The sequence below is a fragment of the Phaseolus vulgaris genome, chromosome 11 (genome assembly GCF_051622355.1).
Source record: "Phaseolus vulgaris cultivar YP4 chromosome 11, ASM5162235v1, whole genome shotgun sequence".
NCBI lineage: Eukaryota > Viridiplantae > Streptophyta > Magnoliopsida > Fabales > Fabaceae > Phaseolus > Phaseolus vulgaris.
Genome location: NC_143508.1, coordinates 50,184,157 through 50,209,568, shown reverse-complemented (window position 1 = coordinate 50,209,568; position 25,412 = coordinate 50,184,157). Strand labels below are relative to the sequence as shown.

At 34.0% G+C, this 25,412-nt stretch overlaps 1 protein-coding gene across 3 annotated transcripts; it reads right to left on the bottom strand.

Annotated features, from left to right (window-relative positions):
- Positions 1-10,150: 10,150 nt before the first annotated feature.
- On the bottom strand, positions 10,151-15,966 carry LOC137829607 (DNAse I-like superfamily protein). 3 transcript variants are annotated; one of them, XM_068636455.2, is made up of 11 exons: positions 15,699-15,966; positions 15,123-15,200; positions 14,762-14,837; positions 13,864-13,942; positions 13,663-13,767; positions 12,622-13,138; positions 12,301-12,494; positions 12,063-12,171; positions 11,621-11,775; positions 10,719-10,935; positions 10,151-10,221 (listed from the first exon to the last, which is right to left on the bottom strand). In XM_068636455.2, the coding sequence occupies exons 2-10, from the start codon at positions 15,198-15,200 to the stop codon at positions 10,725-10,727; spliced, it is 1,524 nt and encodes a 507-aa protein (XP_068492556.2). In that variant the 5' UTR covers positions 15,699-15,966; the 3' UTR covers positions 10,151-10,221; positions 10,719-10,724. The 3 variants fall into 3 exon arrangements, with proteins under 3 accessions (XP_068492556.2, XP_090153793.1, XP_068492572.2); XM_090297667.1 differs by lacking the exon at positions 15,699-15,966 and adding an exon at positions 15,338-15,500; XM_068636471.2 differs by lacking the exons at positions 15,123-15,200; positions 15,699-15,966 and adding an exon at positions 14,938-15,035.
- Positions 15,967-25,412: the final 9,446 nt, after the last annotated feature.

The following is a 25,412-nucleotide window of genomic DNA, read 5'->3' as shown; positions in this document are numbered from 1 at the left end:
CGTTTTACCTGAAATTTGTCGCGTTTTGTCCCAAATTCAGTGGAGATTCTTAAGTAGATTTTCAGAAAAAAAAAAATTTCGTGAAAATTTTTCAGAAATTTTGTGCAAACCAAGGCTATCCTCTACCAAAACTTGTGAAATTTCTCCCTACTTTCTGCAATTTTATTTCGGGTCCATATTGCGCTGAAAAAATTCACACAAGTACTTTCATATGTTGTTTGCACCCGGGTAAGAAGGCACGTCCATAAAAAAATCACAAAAACAAGATACGATGAAGAAAAGCCAGGACGTTTTGTTTTCGGAAAACCAGTTTTGTTCACTCTTGGTCTGGGACTTTCCACGCCTTACTCCTTGGGTATTTTGGTCTGAAATTTTTACCAGACGTTCGTCACTGTGTCTGTTGACTTTGTGCTAAGATTTGAGCCCCAGATTCGTTCCTTAAGATTGGCAATAAATTTTTTATTCATCACTGTCAAGGCTGAAAGGAAGGTTCGTTTGTGTGCGAAACTGTTTGATTTTTTTCGTGGGTGAATAGTCATCCGTTTGACCTGAAATTTGTCGTGTTTTGTCCCAAATGCAGTGGATATTATTACGTGGATTTTCAGGAAAAAAGTATTTCGGGACAATTTTTCAAAAAATTTCTGCAAACCAAGGCTATCCTCTACCAATCACAAAAAGAAGATACGGGGAAGAAAAGCCTGGACGTTTTGTTTTCGGAAAACCAGTTTTGTTCACTCTCGGTCTTTGACTTACCACACCTTACTCCTTTGGTATTTTGCTCTGAAATTTTTACCAGACGTTCGTCACTGTGTCTGTTGAGTTTTGGCTGAGATTTGTGCCCCAGATTTTGTTGAACAAAATGTTTTGATGTCTCCAAATCCAAGAGGAAAGCTTGAAGACCTTGCTGTTGGGTGTGTGTGTTGTCTAGTTGTTTGAAACTTGTTAATTCACTCCTTAAGTTGATCCAAGTTCATTTGAATCTTTAACCTTTTGAAAAGATGTGTTTTCTAAAAAGCTGTCAAAAATTCAACAGGTTGTTTTACCTTAGTTGTTTTTGAAAAACTTGGTTGACTTTGCTGTCAAACCAAAACAATCGATTGTTTCGACAAAACAACCGATTGTTTTCCTGCAAACCTTAACAGAATTTTGTTAAGCGGTTTTAATATGTTTTAAATGATCCTAACTAACTTGGCTCCTTTATTAAATGCTTTTGACTACTTGGTTGGTCTATATAAAGGTGGTTTTACGCTCTTAATCTTGAAGAAACATAAAGAGTTTATCAAAACATATTTTCCAAGATTTGAAAGAGCTTTGAATCATTCTTAAGTGTGTGGAATAGGATTGGGTTGTAATTCTGAACTTTAAGCTTTGTAATACCCAGGTGTATTTTATTCCCTTCTTCCTTTATTACTGTATTTGTATTTCTGTAGTTGTGTTGCCAAGGAGTGTTGTGTGTTCTTGAGGGGTTCAAGATCAACATTCTTGGTGTGGTTTGCCAAAGGTAGTGTGTTTCTTGAGGGGTTCAAGGTCACTACTTTGGTGTGTGGTGTTTGTAATCTGGTTTTGATTGCATAGTGGAATACCCAGTGGTTTATGGGGACTGGATGTAGCTCTTGGTGTAAGAGTGAACCAGTATAAATTGCTTGCGTGCTTATCTCTTACTCTTAACTCTTTAAATTTTGTTTTTAAGTTGTTTTTATAAACTGCTGATAAAAACAACTGATTGTTTCGAAGAAACAACCGATTGTTTTTCTGATATCATCTTGAAACAGTTTTGGTTCTTTGTTTCTTTGATTTCTTTCTCTGTAATTCAGCATTGATTTTCATTATACCATCAAAGTTTGCGAAAATCCCTCTTAAACAATTCACCCACCCCCTCTCGTTTAAGGCCATATATTCTAACAGATTCGTCCCACAAGATTGGCAATAAGTTTTTTATTCATCACTGCCAGGGCTGAAAGGAAGGTTCGTTTGTGTGCGAAACTGTTTGATTTTTTTCGTGGGTGAATACTCATCTATTTGACCTGAAATTTTTGTGTTTTGTCCCAAATTTAGTGGAGATTCTTACGTGGAATTTCAGGAAAAAAATATTTCGGGACAATTTTTCAGAAAATTTGTGCAAAACAAGGCTATCTCTACCAAAACTTGTGAAATTTCTCCCTACTTTCTGCAATTTTATTCTGGGTCCGTATTGCGCTGAAAAAATTCACACAAGTACTTTCATATGGTGTTTGCACCCAGGTAAGGAAGCACGTCCATAAACAAATTACAAAAAGAAGATACGGGGAAGAAAAGTCTGGACGTTTTGTTTCAGAAAACCAGTTTCTACAAAAAAAACTTGTGAAATTTCTCTCTACTTTCTCTAATTTCATCCTGGGTTCGTAGTGCGTAGAAAAAATTCACACAAACACTACCATATATTGTTTGAACCCAAGAAAGAAGGCACGTCCATAAACAAATCAGAAAAAGAAGATATTGGGAAGAAAAGCCAGGACGTTTTGCTTTCGGAAAACCAGTTTTGTTCACTCTCGGTCTGGGACTTACTATGCCTTAGTGATTGGGTATCTTGGTCTGAAACTTTTACCAGACAATCGTCTTGTTTCTATTGAGTTTTGGCTGAGATTTGAGTCCCAAATTCTTCCCACATGATTTGCAATAAAAATTTTATTCATCACTGCCAGTGGTGAAAGAAAGGCTCGTTTGTGTGTGAAACTGTTTGATTTTTTTCCCTAGGTGAATACTCATTTGTTTGACCTCAAATTTGTCGCGTTTTGTCACAAATTCAGTCGAGATTCCTACGGGGAATTTCAGGAAAAAAAATATTTTGGGAGAATTTTTCATAAATTTTGTGCAAACCAAGGCTATCCTTTAAAAAAAACCTGTGAATTTGCTTTCTAGTTTCTCCAATTTTATCCTGGGTTCGTAGTGTGTTGAAAAAATTCACACAAGCACTATCATATATTGTTTGAACCCAATAAAGAAGGCACGTCTATAAACAAACAACAAAAAGACGATACGGGGAAGAAAATCCAGGACGTTTTGTTTTCGGAAAGCCAGTTTTGTTCACCCTGGACTGGGACTGACTACGCCTTACTCCTTGGGTATCTTGGTCTGAAACATTTACCAAACATTGGTCCTTGTATCTATTGAGTTTTGGCATAGACTTGAGCCCAAAATTCATCCCACAAGATTTTCAATAAATATTTTATGCAGCATTGTCAGTGGTGAACGGAAGACTCGTTTGTGTGTGAAACTGTTTGATATTTTCCTAGGTGAATACTCATCCGTTTGACCTGAATTTTGTCGCATTTTGTCCCAAATTCCGTTGAGATTCTAACGTAGAATTTTAGGAAAAAACTATTTTGGGAGAATTTTTCATAAATTTTGGGCAAACTAAGGCTATCCTCTACCAAAACTCGTGAAATTTCACCCTACTTTGTACAATTTTATCGTTCGTCCGTAGGACATTGAAAAGATTCACACAAACACTTTCATATGTTTTTTTGCATTCGGGTAAGGAGGCACATCCATAAACAAATCAGAAAAAGAAGATACGGGGAAGAAAAGCAAGGATGTTTTGCTTTCGGAAATCCAGCTTTTTTCACTCTCGATCTTGGACTTACTATGCCTTCTTGATTGGGTATCTTTGTCTAAAACTTTTTCCAGACATTCGTCATTGTTTCTATTGAGTTTTGGCAGAGATTTGAGCCAGAAATTCTTCCCACATGATTTGCAATAAATTTTGTATTCATCACTGCCAGCGGTAAAGAAAGGCTCGTTTGTGTGTGAAACTGCTTGATTTTTTTCCTAGGTGAGTACTCCTCCGTTTGACCTCAAATTTGTCGCGTTTTGTCCCAAATTCAGTCGAGATTCTTACGTGGAATTTCAGGAAAAGACTATTTCGGGAGAATTTTTCATAAATTTTGTGCAAAAAAGTTGTGAAATTTCTCTCTACTTTCTCCTATTTTATCCTGGGTTCGTAGTGCGTTGAAAAAATTCACACAAGCACTATCATATATTGTTTGAACCCAAGAAAGATGGCACATCTATAAACAAACAACAAAAAGACGATACGGGGAAGAAAATCCAGGACGTTTTGTTTTCAGAAAACAAGTTTTGTTCACTCTCGGTCTGGGCCTGAATGCGCCTTACTCCTTGGGTATCTTGGTCTGAAACATTTACCAAACATTGGTCATTGTATCTATTGAGTTTTGACAGAGATTTGAGCCCCAAATTCATTCCACAAGATTTGCAATAATTTTTTTATGCAGCATTGCTAGTGGTGAAAGGAAGACTCGATTGTGTGTAAAACTGTTTGATTTTCTCCTAGGTGAATACTCATCCGTTTGACTTGAATTTTGTCGCATTTTGTCCCAAATTCCGTTGAGATTCTTACGTGGAATTTTAGGAAAAAATTATTTTGGGAGAATTTTTCTTAAATTTTAGGCAAACTAAGGCTATCCTCTACCAAAACTCGTGAAATTTCACTCTTCTTTGTACAATTTTATCCTTCGTCCGTAGGACATTGAAATGATTCACACAAGCACTTTCATATGTTTTTTTGCAATCGGGTAAGGAGGCATGTCCATAAACAAATCAGAAAAAGAAGATACAGGGAAGAAAAGCCAGGATGTTTTGCTTTCGGAAAACCAGTTTTGTTCACTCTCGATCTGGGACTTACTATGCCTTACTGATTGTGTATCTTGGTCTGAATTTTTTACCAGACATATGACATTGTTTCTATTGAGTTTTAGCAGAGATTTGAGCCCCAAATTTGTCCCACAAGATTTGCAATAAATTTTTTATTCATCACTGCCAGTAGTGAAAGGAAGGCTCGTTTGTGTGTGAAACTGTTTGATTTTTTTCCTAGGTGAATACGTGTTTTGTCCCAAATTCAATCGAGATTCTTACATGGAATTTCAGGAATAAAATATTTTGGGAGAATTTTTCATAAATTTTATGCAAACTAAGACTATCCTCGATAAAAACTTGTGAAATTTTGCCCTATTTTCTACAATTATATTTTGGGTCTGTAGTGCGTTGAAAAAATTCACACAAGCACTTTCATATGTTGTTTGCACCCAGGTAAGGAGGCGCGTCCATAAACAAATCACAAAAAGAAGATACGGGGAAGAAAAGTTAGGATGTTTTTTTTCGAAAAACCAATTTTGTTCACTCTCCGTGTGGGACTTACTACGCCTTACTCCTTGGGTATCTTGGTCTGAAACTTTTACCAGACATTCGTCATTTGGCAGAGATTTGAGCCCCAAATTCGTCCCACTAGATTTGCAATAATTTTTTTATTCATCACTGCCAGCGGTGAAAGGAAGACTCATTTGTGTGTGAAACTGTTTGATTTTTTACCTACGTGAATACTCATCTGTTTGACCTTAAATTTGTCTCTTTTTTTGCCAAATTCAGTCGAGATTCTTACGTGGAATTTGAGGAAAAAATTATTTCGGGAGAATTTTTTATAAATTTTGTGCAAACCAACGCTATCATTTACCAAAACTTGTGAAATTTCGGCCTACTTTCTGCAATTTTATCCAGGGTCCGTTCTGCGTTGAAAAAATTCACACAAACACTTTCATATGTTATTTGCACCTAGGTAAGGAGGTACATCCATAAACAAATCACAAAAAGAAGATATGGGGAAGAATACCAAGGACATTTTGTTTTTAGAAAACCAGTTTTGTTCACTCTCGGTTTGTGACTTACTACGCCTTACTCCTTGGGTATCTTTTTCTGAAACTTTTACTAGACATTCGTCATTGTGTCTATTGCACAAAATTTATGAAAAATTCTCCTGAAATAGTTTTTTTTTTAAATTCCACGTAAGAATCTCTACTGAATTTGGGACAAAACGCGACAACTTTCAGGTCAAACGGATGAGTATTCACCTAGGAAAAAATCAAACAGTTTCACACACAAACGAGCCTTCCTTTCACCGCTGGCAGTGAAAACGTTTAACCATGACTACAAATAATAACAGTTGATAGGAACCCGTCTTAGCAAAAAGCGCGATTTATATAATTTTAATATTCGGTTCTTCATAACGACGGACGGTTGTTAATAATGGAAAGAGGGAGAAATAACGACGATTTACCCACCTAATCGACGTTATAAATAATTTTTGGGAAAAACAACAACGGTTACCCACTTAAGCGTCGTTATAAAGGTGATTAAAAACGAAAAATTTGCCAGCGCGCGCTCTCATACTCACTCTTCTTCTCCAGCCCCATGCTCATTTCTTCTTCTCCATGAAAGGCTTCGCGTCGTAGCCTCATTTCTTCACTCTACTCCTTCGTGCCCTCACTTCTTCTTCTCCACCTTGCATCGCCATCACTGCAAGACGTCTCCCTCCTTACTCACCGTTAGACACAGCCACCTCATCATCGCAGCCACCGTAGCTCCACGCCTTCGAACCTCCCCCCTTCGCGCCCCAACCTCTCCTTTGTGCGTGCAAACATCCTTCACTGCCAACCCTTCATGCCGACAACACCGGACGTCGGCAACACCTTCTGCGGATTTGGATGACTTGGCTGCACCCTAGAGGGTTAGTATTTTTAGGGTTTAGGGTTTTAGATTATTTTAATTAATTTTATAAATATTAATATTTGCATGTATGTATGTGTTGATTAGTTAATAGTTTAGGGTTTGTGGGGGAACTTGATGTAGTGTATATTTGATGGAGGAGTCATGACATTGAAGAGAAAAGTGATAGATTTGGAGTTGGCAAAAATTAGCATGAAAAAATTTGAAACGGACATAACTTTTGACAGAGAAGTGAGATGGAGACGCATAAAAAATGAAAGGTGCTCGAAACGAGATAACAAATCACGTGGCCAATCCCAAAGGGGATTAGGGTTGAGCAAAATTTCAAAAATCCACCGTTTACTATTATTTTTTTTATTTTTAAGTATTATTTAGGATTTTTTTCAAGTATTATAAGGTTTTAGTTCTCATACTTTCACTTGTCAAAAAATTCTAAAATTTTGCATCATGTTTCCTAATATATATTAGATATTTATCAAACCATTATGATTATATTACATTCACAAATTATTACTCATACATTACATAATGTTATGTGTTCTAACATTAAATTCTTATTATTTTAGTATTTATTCTGGATATAACATGTTGAGTGGGAGGGGAAGTGCAAATGCAAAGAAACTCACTTGGATACACCTTAAGGTAATCATGTATAACACTTTAGGATAAATAAATTATTAGAATGACATAAAAAAATTCATAGATTTATAGAACTTTTTATAGAAGGTTATATGTACTAATGTATTGTATGTAAACTTTCATATTGCATTCTTATTCTGCAAATTTGATATTTTATGCAGAATTAGAGTACATATATAATAATAAAACATTTTTAAAAAAAAATACATTTATAACCACGGTTCCACCTGGGAACCATCTTTATAAAGCATTTATAATGACGGTTCTAGCTTGGAACCGTCTTTAAAAATATTTTTTTTAAAATTTTTGTATTGTCTGTTAGGCAGAATAAAGACAGTTCTAGAATCATCGTTAATGTGATTTTATAACGACGGTCCTAGAATCTTCGTTATTAACAGCTGATTTACAACAACACCGGAATAATGACAATTTCCAAAGTCTTTATATGATCTTTTTAACCGTCGTTAAACTACTATTTTGCATTAGTACTAAGATCTTGAACTTCAAGATATTTTTTATAACTTTTTGTGAATCCCTTTTCACCATAACCACATTACCACTTGGCCAAATACTTACACATGCAAAGAAAGGAATAAAAAGGAATCACATGGAAAAAAAATCTTCAAAAGATAAATGGCAAAAAAAAAATCAAATGTGATATTCAAAATGATCCTTTAGTCAATGATATTCATGCTTTTGAACTTGTAAATAAACAAAGAAAGATTTTTTTCTTCAGATTTATGGAGCTCTTCTTATGTCTTTGATATATTTTGAAACTTTCTTAAGTTTATTCAACGAAAATATTCTAAGAAAACTCATATATAGTTGATTAATTAAAACTGAATTTAATTTATTAAAGTACTTCTCATTCCAAATAAGATGTAAAGCCCCACCCCTTTCTCAAGTTTTCTTCTTCTCTCTTTCTAAAAAAAATTTCCCCAATGCCTTCTCTCTAATTTCTTTCCTCCAAACCTCATCTCTTTCATAATTTGATTACACATCGCAATATCTAAGGAGTTAAGGATTATTTTCAACCGATCATATTTTCAAATAGAGTAAGTTTTTGTTTACTCATAAGATTATTTATTTTCTTTCTTTTCTTTTGGATTTGTCATCAATCTTTGTGAGGTTAGTTGATCCCCTCAACTTGATTAAACTTATACTGGACTTTGGTTATGTTTGGATACTTTGAACTTGAGATTGTAGATGTATGACTCGTGTTGTAATAAACTTACCTTGATCCATTATTCTTGAATTTGCTTGTTTATCTAAGTCTTGGATTGAATTAAATGTTAGTCTCTTGGATTGAGATGTATGATTTTTATATGTTGATATTTTATTGAAATTGAATTATTGTGGATTGTTAATCAAAATACATCATTTTATATACATTTTTCTTACGTTGAAAATTAATTTCAACATCTTACTTTTGTACGTGTTGTTTATATTGAGATCTACGACTATACTATGTACCGAAATATATATATATATAAATAAGTGTAGGAGCAACATCTGAAATAAAATTCAGATTTTTTTTATCATATTATGAATATTTGTGTATGTGTAGTTATATTTTAAAAAACTATATGATTCGTATAGGCTCTCTGTTGATTATAGTAAAGTGCATAACTTGGTGAGTGTGTTAACATTTTAATAGATTAATTTAACTTTTATCTATTAAAATCATTACAAAGTTAACTAAAGTGATACTAATGCATTATTAAAGTACAAAAAATAACGAATTAAATTTTTTAAATCAAAATCAAGCATTCAATCAATATAGATTGAACCAATTTTAATGGATTCTAATCCATGTTTTTGTAAAAACAAAAAATGTACACAAGATCATACATTACAATCACGACTAAGATAAATAAATACAAAATACCATCTCGTAATTAATTAATAGTAGATCCATCTAGAATAGATAATTCATTTCTTATTTTATAAATTTATTATTATTACCATATGTTTGATAAATTTATTTTTACTCATGTTTTGAACAAACACTATTTAGATTCCAAAAAGACTATTTGGTTTTCAAGCATACATTGTTTGTTTGATGTATGAATTTAAGCTATAAGACAAAGATTGACTTGTTCTTCATTGTTTGAAAAAGTGGTGTCATTTTAGTAGATTATATAAATTTGATAGTACTAGTACATTAAAACTAAATTTAATCCATTAAAATGTTTCTAGCAAGTAAGAAGAGAATTTTAGTGGATTACTTCACGTTTTTAATTAATTAAAATCACTAAATAAAATATCTTCAAGTAATTTTAATTAATTAAATGCAAATCTTTGAAAAAGTTCAAATGGTCTTGTGTGAAATTAACTAATTAAAACTTGATTTCAATTGATTAAAAAGTTAGTCTTGCTTTTCCAACAACCTAAAAAAGCATTTTAAATTACCATAGAATCATTTATAAAAGCATAAACATAAAGATTACAACATTAAAACTCAAGATCAAACATCCACATCTAATCACAATCCTTTGAAACTTAGTGGTTATGAATATTAAATAATCTATCTTCAAGCATTTGAATAAATATAATCTAATAAAGCATTCCATAATATTTTGTTGAATATTTGGATAATTAGTACAATATTTATGTCCAGGAAAAAATACTTTGATTAATATACTCTTTGTTAGCATTAAATGCACTACAACTTATATATATATATATATATATATATATATATATATATATATATATATATATATATATATTATACTCATTTCATATAACCTGCTCTTCAATTTTACATGATGATGGCTCCCTTAATCTACCAAATGCCTAGTTCTTAGTACATACTACTAGGAACTTGTTTTTCCTTTTTCATAGAAAAAAAAGAAGTTAATTCTAAAGAACATTTTTATTACATTTTCATAGCTTCTTTCTGGATGCAACAAGTTTCTTGATGCATTCCAAAACCTTCAAACTTTTCATCACTGTCAACTGCAAGCAAAATTTTGATATTTATTGTTCACTTTTGCAATCATTGCTGTTAGTGCACCAATGTACCTGTTTACACAGTAAAGGAACACTTCAATATTCTCACTAGCTTGTTCTTATATACTTGCATTGATTTGCACAAGACTACAAAATCTATGAACAGATGAAATTAGAAGCTGATTTAAGAGTATTTTTAGATAAAAAAAAAATATGTATTAACAGTTTTTACACTGTCATCCAATAACATCACATCATTCATTTGTTGAATATTATAAGAACTGCTTTAAAAATCATATATAACATAGTATCTGAATGGATGATTGTGTATGAAAAACAAACTCTTAAATTAATAATTAATGTACATTTGTCTTAGTTTATGAATAATGATCCAATGCTATGCCACTACAATGTTCGGAAACTGAATTTCTAAGAGCAATTTTACTCTCTAAACTGCAAAAATGCACTTTACAGTGGTCAGATTCTTTCTCTTGCAACACCATGCATCAGTGTCAAGAGTCATTCTTGTTTTGTTATGATATCATAATAAAATTTGGCTGGTGACTTACGAATTTTCAAGAATAATATGAACTTCTTGTGGATACAAGATCATCATCAATGTTCTGAAAGTTATAAGTTGAAACTTTCTTCTTCTGTCCCCTGAACATAACCTCAACTTCTACATTAAATGTTGAACAAACAGGTCGATGGTCTGAGAACTTAAATTCCTTGCGGACGTACGAAAGTTGATGGATTCCCCTTCCATGCCACAAGATTCTGTCGCACCTGCAACATTCTCCATTGTTCAGATTTGAAAGAAAGAGAGTGAATCCATGATTTGGATCCCAAATGATGATACTCATTATGTATAACAAGTTCATTGACTTTCATAATACTAGCTCGAAAAGTCATACAGACAGTGATGTTTGATTGGTTGACAGTGTCATTAGTTAAACACTCTCAGTTTCTTAAACAGACAGGTTTTCAAGAAGTGAACTTTGTTTGAATGAAAACAAGAATGTTAAATCATCTCTATACAGGCTATAATCCTAATAGGTAATCATTTGTAAAATTCGTCAGAAACTAGTACAAGGTATAGTTTTTGATAGAGGTTGTGAGAAGGTCCATGATGTTATGGATTCTGGTTTGGGAGACCCTCATGTAATAGTCCTTTATCTGAGGGGCTAAGTAAAGGAGTTTTTGTAAAAAAGTTTGAAGTATCCCTTAAATATTTCCATTTATTCATTTTATTATTTGCTGATAACTTTTTTTTTACAAAATTCGTAATATCATATATAAAATCATAGAAGTGAACTTATGAGCAAGTTATAACAATTTTGGTAGGGTGAGGTTGTTAGCTAGTTGACAATTTCAAAGACAAATTGGAATTAGATGGAAGTAACATTGTTGAAGGACCAAGTTTAATATTTATTAGAAGAAAATATCTTGATTTCTTCAAACTGATACATACCAAGCTGGGGTTCTCCTTTTGTGCTTTGAAACTTTTATTACACCTTCAACATAGTAAGTGTCTGAGTTAAAGGCATATTTGTATGTAGGTGCAAAGTAGATTTTCCCCTCTTTCCACCCCTTGAATACACGACCTGCTTCCCTTTCCATTTTAAGCTGTGAAAAGAAAAGATTGTACAATGCATCATAATCAGAAATGTAACTAGAAGTCACCAAGAAAAAGAGATGCACCCAAATGGAACCCCACTTAAATTTTCAGAAGATTATGAGTATATCAATATGAATATCTTCCATTTCATGGTTCATATAAATGAAAACCATAAAAACTCATCACCTAAATGAGGTAAGCACTATACATGAATGAACTTTTCAAACAACAAAATGGCAACATATATATGTATGATAGTCAAATCAGCACAACATTCTTAGAAAAAAGAAACTACCTGATCCTTGTTAAAAAGAGAAGGCCAATCCCTCTTTTCCACAAGCCTTTTTGCATCATCATGGCTCAAAGAAATTCTGTAATTCAAGTCCCCAAACCATATGATTCGGCTGGAGAAAACATTTCCCACATAATCAGAATTTGTTTGGAACCAATGATATGGAAATTACTCAATGTCATTAAGCACTTAATTTTTTTTGCATTAAAACTCTTGGTAATTAGTTTCAAAAGATGCTCACTCATGATCTAAGATTCTATCAGGCATCCTACTATTTGGTGTCTTGCAAATCCTTGGAAACTGAGTGTTCTTCAGAATCTCTATGACATCAAGATTCCTGCGAAGCTCGTCACCCTCTTTCTCTCCAGATGCCAAATGACTACAGATAAAGCAAAAACTTGTCTGATAAAAAGACATGCTCACTGATATACACCCCTGCAGCCACAGAAACAAGCATGGTAATGTAGATAGTAACTACAACTTTGTGTTCAGAAATTGTTTTCTATTTACACTTTGTATGAACTTTAGTTGAATGAAACAGAATAAAGCTTCTTAAGACTACCTTGTTTCCAAGGCAACCCATGATCCCGCGGCTAGTGCAACATATTCTGAGATGGCCTACATACTGAACAAGTTCCCTCTTCATCCAGACACTAACAAAAATTCCAACCATTTGCTTGCATGTAACAAGGCTGTATTTCATCTGAGTAGTAGCCAAGGAAACAGGAATTGGGAAATTATCATCCTCTTCTTCGGTGGAAGAATCATCTGAATTGAAGTTTGATTCTTGACAGCGAAAACAGAAATCCTTTGCAGCCTTCCTTTCCATTTCAAGAACACAGTTACAACTTTTTAGCCTCTTTCCATTTAATTTTTTGAAAGTTTTCTTAATCTTCTTCAAAGAAGGCTTTTGGAAGAACAATGGTCCACCAAAAGATGCAGTCTGTTTTAGTCCGTTGGGAGCCAAATCTGAAGGACCATTGAGTGATTGATTGATTAAAGCGAGCCATTTTGCAGCAGGCTCATTATCCTCTAATACCAGCACATTTCCAGCATTTAAAGGGACAATCTCCTGAAAGCTGAAAAATTGAAGATATATAATATTGTGAATTAGAGTGAGTTTGTTTAAGACTTGCTTTCTTAAACGAATCACTTTCTTTATGCTAATATAAAACCACTTTTGAAAAATGTTCACATTATTAATACAAGCTTTTAGATTCTTTTGAAGAGATTAGTTTATACAATCTAAACAACACTTTTTTCCCCTTTTTAGTTCAGCAAACTTGTAAAGCAGAAATCTCCGATTAGACTACTTTTCTGCCTAACAAAGCGCTTCCCAATATTCAAAGCATTTTTATTGCTCAAGCAGACAACACCACATGCACCAAACTATGTTGGCATATGGCAAACGGTGCAAATAAATTCATTTCATGACAAGTCTGAAAGGTCAAAACTTCAAATCTAAAGTGATAAATGACCTTCTTTTTGACAAAGTGAAGAAAAAAGGGTAGTTGGTTAACTCCCTTGAAACAAGGGGCAATTTGTTGACTAAAATCTTATTCATTGATTAAAATCAGAAGTATGAGAGAGGGAGAGAGCATACCCCAAAACATACATATCTGGGTCATTTCGAACCTGAAGAAATTCACTCAGATCAAGGTTCATAGTGGGGCATTGCCCTCCCACATTCCATGTTGCTGCAAAAACTCTGATATGCAAATAACTACGATCATTAATCTGTCACCAAATATTTTGTACCATTTTTATACAAGAAAAAAAAAATCAATTCTTCATATAAATCTACCTGAGATTTTGAACTGCTTCGGTAGAAGACATAGAAGGTTCTGAGCCTCGATTTTCAATGGATGGATCAGAAAGTGCATCTGCAAGGAAAATTAGAGATTGATCTAAGTGATCATGCCAAGATGAACCTCTAGAATGGTGTTTCTGAAACATGTGAAGATTGCTCTTAACATCATCTTCTAGTAGGGAATGTACATACAGTAAAAGTTAAGATAAAGATATTATGGATAATATCCTTGTCATGGAAAGATAAGTTCTCACAACCACTGTAATACATTGGAACATATTACTAAGCAAGAAAGGAATATATGCCTTTCTCAATAACCACTTATTATCTCTCAACAGTAAGAGAATATTTTGTGCCAAGATGAAATAGTGAAAAAAAAAATGAATCCATTCAACTTGCTTCATTCATTTCGCCATATGAAACACAAGTATGAACACATTCTTGTGATTTTACATTAAAAAACACTTAGGATGTTCCCCCTTACCACTCTGAACTTTCAGTTATCAGTTAGGCCAGCTCATCTCCTAATCTTTACAACTAAGATGGGATTTTATAAACATTGTGCTTATACAAAAGATGGAAGAAGCAAAGGTTAAGTCAAAGGGAAATAAAGAAGTAATATATATTCTCTTCAACACAAAAGTAGTGATTCCAATAAATATTCTCTTTAATGGGATAGTAGTGATTCCACCTTTTCAGGGAAGACAGCATATTGAAATGCTGATTGATATCTCCAACATAACCAAAAAAAATTAACAATGTCTATGTCAAATCACCCATAATTCAAAAACATTATTCTATGTTTTTCACATCTTCGTATACATGACCAGAATGTTGTGTAATGCTGCCAACCTCTATCAGTTAAAACAGAGTGAATTTGAAAAGAACTCACCAAGGGAATAATTTGAACCTCTCTCCATTGTCCTTCCGTTTCTCTCTCTCATGGCCAAAACTTTCCACAGAAACGACTGAAAAATCACATTCACAGAATCAATTGTTGCCAAAAGAAGAAAGAGTAAACATTTAATCAAGTTATTGAAATAAACATAAACACTGCATAACCAATACATAGTCAGTCACATGACTCCAGAGATTCCAGAGTGTCATCCATTGAATATCTTCATGGCAGTGAATAATAGACAAAACAAACGCAACAGAAAAAAAATGTTTGCAATTAAACTGAAGACAAACTAAACAATATTTTCAAGAAAAGAAACAGAGAAAGAAAGAAAGAAAGAAAGAAAGAAAGAAACCTGCTTTTTCCTCTGCTGATTGCTTGGTATGATATCTGAAACTGTTTCTTCTTGTCTATCCTCAAATTCGTTGTCCATCTAAATTCCCAGTGAAGACACGTAAATTAGTGCACTCAGAGAATAAGATCACAAGAAATTAATCAACACCCATTTGCATGATTATTTCCCGGAAACCATTTACAAGAAAATAGGCATCTCAAAGCATTCACACCAACCAAAACTGGCATGCTCAGATTATTGAAACACATGGGGTATGACCCAAATTGGAAGAGAATGAATTCACAGATGCCCAGAAATGTTAACAAGTGCAAAAGAATGCAACAAGTATCAATTCTTAACCATGAACCCAAATCCAACAAATCAGAACAGTGTCACACAAAAATGGCATTCACTAAAGAAGAAAATCTCAGCCATTTAAAGAAAACATTGCCACCCCATGAAAAGGGGTATAAATTCCAAATGTGTTTCTTACAAAAGTCAACTTCTAGTGCAATGCCCTTCAAGCATCAATTGTCCTACAGGGTATTCCCAGAGAAGGAATATGAACTGGGAAAAGAAAGAGAAAAAAAAAGGAACCTGAATAATCCTTGTAGAACTGAGAACTCTTACTGTTGTCTGCAACAAAAGGGTCCTAAGTTTCTCTTCCAAAGAAGCCTAAAACTTGACATATATACCAAACAAACATTTGATGGTTTCCAAAAGGATAGAAGAGGGGACAAAGAAATAGGAATAGGTGAAAATAGGGAGTAGGGTCCTCTCCCTACTCAAGAAATTGGAATGAAAAATTCAGAAACAATAAATAGAAAAGAGATAAAAGGGAAACAGTCAAAAGGGAGAATGGAATAGAATCTCATGTGCCCCTTCATTCAGATATATTATTATTTTTTGAGGTGTGTGGCAAAGGCTATGATTCGTCAGTTTGTTCATTGTTTTACTCCATTGGAAAACCCAAAAGAGGTTCTTTTCAAGAGCCAACGAAAAAAAGCATTTTTTTTAGCTTCAATGCTGAGAATTGTCTTCGAAGTTTGAACCTCGTCCTTTGTACTAGTTTGAACGTTAAGGGTAGATAGAAAAGAAGTTACTTTTCTTGTGTGATCTTAGTCCATGGAGAGAGAAAGTAACCAACCCCACGTGTGTGCCTGCAAATAAAATCACAATAGTTGGTTGTGCCATGTTTCCTATGAATGTGACACCAAAAGGTACCTTCTGCCTTGTGCTAAGGAATGCCTTTTACCCATTTCCATGGATTTTGTATCACATTAGAAATACAAAATTGCAAGTTTTTTTTCATATTAAGTTTTCAGAAAATCATCATCATTCATGTTTCATTATGACAAATACAGCAATTAATAATTATCCTATCAGATTTATAAGAAAGAAATGAGAAGGATAAAGTTATTCTAAGATTGATTATAAGAAAATTACTTTTTTTTATTTTTTTTCTTATGGTTCTATTTTATAGTTAATATCTATATATAAAAAAATAATTGTTATAGAGGATACATCAAGATATATTTGAAGAATATTTTTTGTTATTTTTTCAATTATTAACTTTTTTAGATATTAAATTCTATTAATTGTATTGTTGAACATTTTATGGATTAGAGGTGAGCTTGAGTTTCCATTCATAGAAACCTTAACTTTTATGATAATTAGTTGAATCCCACCAATTGATTAATATAACACAATCTAAGGAGAGAAATCTTTCATTACTAGTTTGTTCTTTATTCTTGATCATGAAGATTCAAATATTCCATATTCATTTTATGGATTTCTTTACATATCATTTTGACTGAATTTTAGATGAATTAGATATTTGTGCATATATATGGTTGTTTGGTTCAATAGATAATTATAAAAGGGATGCAAGGGGAAGAAGGAATTTGGAATAAAATAAAATGGGTCGATGACATTACTTGAGTATTTGAAAAGCTTTTATCACAAGCTTATTTCATGAGCTTGAGCTTGATTGAAAAATTCTTTCAAAAGAAAATTCAGAAACATTCTTAACAAACTCAAATCCTAAAGATGATGCTATGAGAAACCCCTTCTACATATAGTTTTCAAGTAATGCATGATTATGTCCAATTTCAATAATAAATAGTGATGGTCCACCAATTTTCAAAGGTTTCACCAAAACTAGTCTAGTTTGGTCAAAAGGTAACCAAGGTTTGGCCAAGGATTGTTTATGTCCCTCCTAAATGCAACATAATGCTATAGAATTATAAACTCAAATAAGTTTGGTATAATATATAACTAAAACATAAAAAAAAAAGTATTGACTTATACAAAAATTCAATCCAATTGAATACAATCTTGAGCAATTCAATTACCTACAATGATTACCTCAATTGTTAACTAAAGAATTAAAGACGGATGAATATTTAGAAGAGTGAAAAATATTTATATGGGTTGACCGTCTACTACTTTGAGAGTTGCATATAGTCTTCAATCAACTTAATTGATAGTTATTTTTAATGTTTATGTGAACACAAAGTTAAATATTTATTTAAATGTTTGAATACTATAAATAGAGTATTTGAATATCTCTCAAGTATTCAAATACTTTTCTTAGAAATTCTAGAATAAGTTCTTTGTATTATTGCAATACTTGACAATGTATTTCAATGTTTTCCTTATGTTTTTATACTTTTTCAAAAATCCCATAAACATCTTTAAAAAAAATGTTAATGCTCATATACTCAAAGTTAAACATCTATAAACTTATTCATAAAAAAAAACAGAATGACATTACAAAAACAATAAAGATTAATAGTATAAGTAAAAAGGAATACAATGAAAGTAAGAACAATATAAACAAATACAGAACATTCATTTTTCAAAAGAGAGGATACTTCTTCTTCTTTTATGTCTTCGTCTATGAAGGAATTTTAATAAGTAAATACAAGAAAGAAAGGGAAAATAATCCTATACATGTTTATTACACAAGAGAAAAAGAGAGACAACTTTGTATGAACATAATAATTACAAACACCTTCTACCTAAGAATACCAATATACAACTATAAAATAGATGCACAATAATGGAAGATACGATGTAGTTAAGTATAAAAACTTACCTTACTACAAAAGCAAATCGATAGAGAATATTTAGACATTGACAATGCTGAAGAGAAAGAGGGCAAAAGTTAGGGTAACTTCTTGATTAAAGTTCTAGTAGGTTGGCAACAACAGACATGGATTGCGCGAAAGGAAAAATGAAGAAAAAGAAGAAACAATTAATATACCTAAAACAAAATTAGGATAATTTTTTATTTCAAAGTAATAATAAAGATGTTTTAGTCAAACTACTTAAATCAAATAATATTCACCTTCTTTTCCTTGTAAGTCTCTTAATACAAGAAGGAAGGCAAAATTAGGGAAGGTGAGATTTTTCTTTTTTTTCATTTCTCTCCCCACCTAAAAATTTAACTAACAAAAAGATTAACATAATGTTTTCTCTCTAACCAAACTAGTAAAAAAGTTATAACAATTAGTTTATAAAGAGTTAATTTCTAAATATTTTTGTAAAATAAAAATAAAAAACACATATTTTTATTCTTGTTTATAAATTAATTATCTAACAATATTAGAATATTTTAGATTATATGTAATGTTTGTAACGTGTACTTGTCTTTTCAATCAACAACTATCTTCACAAATGAACACTATTTATTATGTGTTTGACTTTACTCATTTTTTAGGATGTTACCCATCTCGACACTATTACAAGTCAATCACATTCAACATTACTACAAGTCAATCACATTGTTAGAATAAAGATGATTACAAATGTTTAAATGTGAAACATAAATCAACTAAGAGTTTAATCTTCTTATTGTTAGGAAATGAAACATGGACAAACAACATAACAACACTAGGAATGGAATTGTCATAAGAAGATTGAACTAAACAAGCAAAGTAAAATAATAACAAGAACTACAAGTAAAGAGAAAGTGGATAAAAGACTTAGGAGATGAGAAGAAGTGATGTGTCACTCGAGAAAACTTCATGTTCCTCCCCAGGATGAGCATCATAGAATAGATTACCACTTGACTCCTAAGAACCAAGATAAGACTCTAGAATAGTGATCACTCTCACAAGAGCATTTACATAATGATGGAGATCAAGCTCAAGAGGACATGGAGGCCAATCAACAAGATCAAGAAGAGGTGGAGGCACAAATGGAGGACGCCCATGGAGGTCAAAGTCCACCTCAAAGGATTACAAGAAGCATGTTCAAAGCTTTGGGAGCTAGAGGACATTTATTTTCTCTTTTTGTAATTTCTTTAGTTGAAGGTGCTTAGAGGAAAACATTAGAAACCTCTTTTGTTTTAGCATCTTTTAGGCTTTAGTTAGGAGCTTTAGGAGGGGGGGTGTATTAGTAGATAGGTGTAGGTGTAGTTTTTGGGAGGTGTCATAGTAGAAAAAGGTCACACCTCCCATGTGACTTGTTTTTTGTGGGAATTTCAAATGAGTTTATTTGAAATTTCCCACCTATTTTTCAGCACCTTAGGCTATAAATAGAGGTGCTTCCTTTGTAAAATTCAGATTGGAATTAATCTAAGAAAACTCTACTCAAATTTTGAGTGAACTTTGGAGAGCTTTTGGAGCCTTCTTCTCTAGTCTTATCTTGATGGATCATTGGAGTCCTCAAGTGGCGGCATCACTCTCATCTAGGAGCATTCCACACTTCTAGTGGCAAGATCATCCAACATTCTTCCATCTTCATGAGCACTCTCTTCTCCTTCCTTTCTTCTCTTTCAATTGTTCATGTTGTCTTGTGTTCTTGAGTTTTTTGGTTCTGTTTTTCTGTTTTTCCAGCACCTATGTTCTGTTCTTGCCTTTTAATTTCAATTCTGTTTGGTTCCTTTTAGTTTCTCCTCTTTTTTGGTTCAATTTGACTAAAATTGGTTCATCCAAATGAGTTTGGGATTAGGTACTAGTTTTTGGTGAGTTCTTGTCTTAGAACAAATGATCCAACTCTAAGAAAAGTGCCTCTATATTGTCCAACTCAAGGTGATTCCTAAGAAGGTCAAGAACCTTTCTCTATATGGCTAGTGGAATCACATTTCTCTCAATTGGCTTACTGTTTTTAATTGATTCTAGTGCCATTTTTGAGTTAACATCTTGAAGTTTCTGTGGTATAAATTTGATAATCCAGTTCGCTCTACAACGTTCCAGTTAAATCAGAGAATATCACGCACAGTTTGCATTTAAAAAATTTTCCAGTAGCTAAATTTTTGTTTTCTTCATCTACTCTAGTGCTTTTCCTTAGGTATTCTTTTGTGTGCCTACTTTTCTCATTGAGTTCTTTATTTTCTTGATTGTCTTTCATTCTTACTCTTTGAGTTTGTCTTACATATAGTTTTCCTTTTGCAATTACCTTTCCTTGCTTATACCTTTTCTTGTTTGTCTTTATTGTTTCTTTGGTTTTGTGGTGGATTGCTCTTAAGATTGGTGTGCTTGCTTTGACATATTTCATTTGAGGATTCCAAGGCCTCAAGATCAGATTGGTGCAAGACCATTATTTCTTTGAGAGTGATATCTTTTTCAGCCTTAGTTCACTTCGGCAGTTTCATTGCCAAAAGCTCACTGTTTTTGCTAATTTTTAACTTGTTTGCTGTTTTGTGTGTTTGCTGTTTTTTAATTACAAATGGCTGGATTTTCAAGTGATGCATCCTACAAGCAGAATTCTCCTTCCAAAGCTTCCATTCTTGGTGAATTACAAGAAGCTCAAAGAACAATTAGACGGTTGGAGGAGAAAATGCAAAAGATGGAGGTCCAACAATCTAGACCATCTCCTTCTATCCATGATGGACATCATTCTCATAGACCATCTTCAAGAGCTTCTTCAAATGATGTTGGCCGTGAAGATGAGCATAGGAGAAGGAGACCTCCACCCCAAGTCCATGGACAAAGACATCATCACCAAGGGGAAAGAATTCACTACGGCAATGGCTTCTATCATGATGCAAAGTCCAAGCTTCCTTCGGTCAAGTTACCTTGTTTTAATGGTTCTAGTGATCCAAATGTATATTTAGATTGGGAGGCTAAGTGTGAACAAATTTTTGAGATCCATGAGATCCAAGATGAGCATAAGCTCAAGCTAGCCACCCTAGAGTTTAGTGATTATGCCATGAAATGGTGGCATGGAATTGTAAAGGACATTATCTATCACAAGGGTCCTCCCGTGGACTCTTGGAACTCTTTAAAGGATCACATGCGCGCTAGGTTTGTGCCCCCACATTTTAGGAAAGACCTCATGTTGAGACTCCAACGGTTTCAACAAGGCACGCTAAATGTGGATGAATATTATAAGGAGCTTGAGACGCTTGTGCTTAAAATTGAATTAGAAGAAAGTGAAGAAGCCATGGTTGCTAGGTTTGTGAGTGGTCTTAGGAAGGATATTCAAGACATTGTTGAGTTACAAGAGTGTTCATCATTGGGTTCTTTAGTTCATCTTGCAATGAAGGTGGAAGCCCAACTTGCTAAGAAAAACTCTTTTAAAAATGCTTCCAATGATGGATACTACTCCAAGTCTTGGAGAAACAAAACTTCTTTTTCTAAACATCCTTCCAAAGATTCTTCTTTCAAACCCAAGGAATCTAAGCCATCTACTTCTAGACCTAAGTCTCCCACTAGAACATCTAACACTAAATGCTTTAAATGTATGGGTTATGGTCATATTGCTGCAAATTGTCCTTCGAAACGAAGTATGTACATGCATGAGGGCATTGTAGTTAGTGAGCATGATTCGGATTCTCCTAAGCATTCATTGCATTCTCATGCATCTAGTGAGGAAGAGAGTGAATGTCCACTTGAAGGGGACTTGTTAGTTGTGAGAAGACTTCTTGGACAAGTTTCACAACCTTTTGATGAAAGTCAAAGGGAAAATATTTTCCATACAAGATGTCTTATTCAAAACAACATTTGTTCCTTGATAGTGGATGGAGGTAGTTGTGCAAATGTGGCTAGTACAAGAGTAGTAGATAAGCTTGGATTGCCTACTATCTCTCATACAAAGCCCTACAAATTACAATGGCTTAGTGAAGTAGGAGAAATAATTGTTAATAAACAAGTCCTCATCCATTTCTCCATTGGAAAATACAAAGATGAGGTATTATGTGATGTTGTGCCCATGGAAGCCACTCATGTTCTTTTGGGAAGGTCTTGGCAATTTGATAGAAAAGTTTTACATGATGGCTTTACCAACAAACTATCTTTTGAATTCCATGGTCACAAGGTTACTTTAAAATCTCTCTCTCCAAGAGAAGTCCATGAGGACCAAGTTATCATGAAGAAAAAGAGGGAGAGTGAAAAAGATAAAAAAGATAAGAGTTCTAAGCCTACACTCCTTGTGTCTAGGCGTGAAATTGAAAGGGAAATAGTGGCTCATCATCCTCTTTTTTTAGCCATCCCTAGAACTCTTAGAGTAGAATCACTTGTTGATAGTTCTCATTGCTTGGAAAATTTGGTAGAAGAGTTCAAAGATGTGTTTCAAGATCCTCCAAATGGATTTCCACCTTTGAGAGGGATTGAGCACCAAATTAATTTGATACCGGGCTCTTCTTTACCAAATCGTCCAGCATATAGGACCAATCCAAGGGAAACCAAGGAAATTCGCCAACAAGTTGAGGCTTTGATTGAGAAAGGGTGGGTGCAAGATAGCATGAGCCCTTGTGCTATGCCTATCATCTTAGTGCCAAAAAAGGATGGCACATGGCGAATGTGTTCGGATTGTAGGGCCATCAATAACATAACTATTAAGTATAGGCATCCCATACCTAGACTAGATGATTTGTTGGATGAATTACATGGTTCAAAAATCTTTTCAAAGATTGATCTTAAAAGCGGCTACAATCAAATCCGTATCAAACCGGGTGATGAATGGAAGACGGCTTTTAAGACCAACTTTGGTTTATATGAGTGGTTAGTTATGCCTTTTGGTTTAACTAATGCACCAAGTACCTTCATGCGCCTCATGCATCATGTTCTTAGACCTTTCATTGGTAAGTTTGTTGTGGTTTACTTTGATGACATTCTCATTTATAGCTTATCTTTGAATGACCATAGGTTGCATGTTAGGCAAGTTTTAGAAACCCTTAGGAAGGAACATTTGTATGCTAACCTTGCTAAATGTATGTTTGCTCTTGATCATATAGAATTCCTAGGGTTTGTTGTGAGTTGTAAAGGGGTCCATGTGGACAAAACAAAGGTGGTGGCCATTCAAAATTGGCCTACACCGAAATCTTTGAATGAGGTCCGAAGTTTTCATGGACTAGCTTCTTTCTATAGAAGATTTGTCCCAAACTTTGGTACCATTGCCGCACCACTCAATGACATAGTGAAAAAGGATGTGGTCTTTCATTGGGGAGAAGCACAACAAAATGCTTTTGATACTTTGAAAGAAAAATTGACTAATGCTCCCATCTTGGCCCTTCCTAATTTCACTAAGACATTTGAGATTGAGTGTGATGCTTCAAGTATAGGTATTGGGGCTGTTCTCCTTCAAGAGGGCCACCCCATAGCCTATTTTAGTGAGAAATTGAAGGGAAGTCATCTCAACTATTCCACCTATGATAAGGAATTATATGCACTTGTTAGGGCTTTGTTTACTTGGCAACACTATCTTTTTCCCAAAGAGTTTGTGATACATAGTGATCATGAATCTCTTAAATATTTGAAAAGCCAAAACAAACTTAACAAGAGGCATGCTAAGTGGGTGGAATTCATTGAGCAATTTCCTTATGTGATCAAACACAAGCAAGGCAAAATAAATATTGTGGCGGATGCTCTTTCTAGAAGATACACCTTGCTAAATCTTTTAACCTCTCAATATCTTGGTTTTGATCACATTAAGGAACTTTATCATGATGACCTTGATTTTTCTCCCATCTATCAAGAGTGTCTTAAAGGAGGACACAAAGACTTTTTTATTCAAGATGGCTTTCTTTTTAAAGGAAAACGTCTTTGTGTTCCCCAAAGCTCTATTAGATTATCTCTTGTTAGAGAAGCTCATGAGGGGGGTTTAATGGGACATTTTGGGGTTGCTAAAACTTTGGATGTGTTGCATGAACATTTCTTTTGGCCACATATGCATAAACATGTTCATAGTTTGTGTGATAAATGCATAGCTTGCCGCAAAGCTAAGTCTAAAATGCATCCCCATGGTCTTTATACTCCTCTTCCTATCCCTTCAATGCCTTGGGTAGATATATCTATGGATTTCATCTTAGGCTTACCCAAGACATCAAAGGGAAAGGACTCCATTTTTGTGGTAGTGGATCGTTTTTCAAAGATGGCTCACTTTATTCCTTGCCACAAAGTGGATGATGCATGCCACACTGCAAACCTCTTCTTTCAAGAAGTGGTTCGCTTGCATGGGATTCCTAGGTCTATAGTGTCTGATAGAGATCCTAAGTTCTTGAGTCACTTTTGGAAGACCTTGTGGGGCAAGCTTGGAACTAAGCTTTTATTTTCTACCACTTGTCACCCACAAATTGATGGTCAAACCGAGGTGGTGAATAGAACTTTGGGACAACTATTGAGATGCTTTATTTCGGGGAATCCTAGAGTGTGGGAGAATTTACTACCCCATGTTGAGTTTGCATATAACCGAGTAGTAAATTCTACCACCTCCCATTCTCCTTTTGAGGTGGTCTATGGGTTTAATCCCCTAACACCTCTTGATCTTCTTCCTATTCCCCTTCTTGGAGATGTCTTGTGCAAAGATGGGGATGAAAAGGCTTCTTTTGTGAAAACTTTGCATAAAGACATCAAGAAGAGAATTGAGAAGAAGGTTGGCAAGTATGCTGAACTTGCCAATAAAAGGAGAAAAGCATTGTTGTTTGATGAGGGCGATTGGGTTTGGCTTCACTTGAGGAAGGATCGTTTTCCTACTCAAAGGAAGTCCAAACTAATGCCTCGAGGGGATGGACCTTTCCAAGTCCTCAAGAGGATTAATGACAATGCTTATAAGTTAGATATGCCTGATACATTCTTAGGTAGTCATACTTTTAATATCAGCGATCTAACTCCCTTTTCTGTAGGTCTCCAGAATTCGTGGTCGAATTCTCTCCAACTCGGGGAGTATGATGGAGATCAAGCTCAAGAGGACATGGAGGCCAATCAACAAGATCAAGAAGAGGTGGAGGCACAAATGGAGGACGCCCATGGAGGTCAAAGTCCACCTCAAAGGATTACAATAAGCATGTTCAAAGCTTTGGGAGCTAGAGGACATTTATTTTCTCTTTTTGTAATTTCTTTAGTTGAAGGTGCTTAGAGGGAA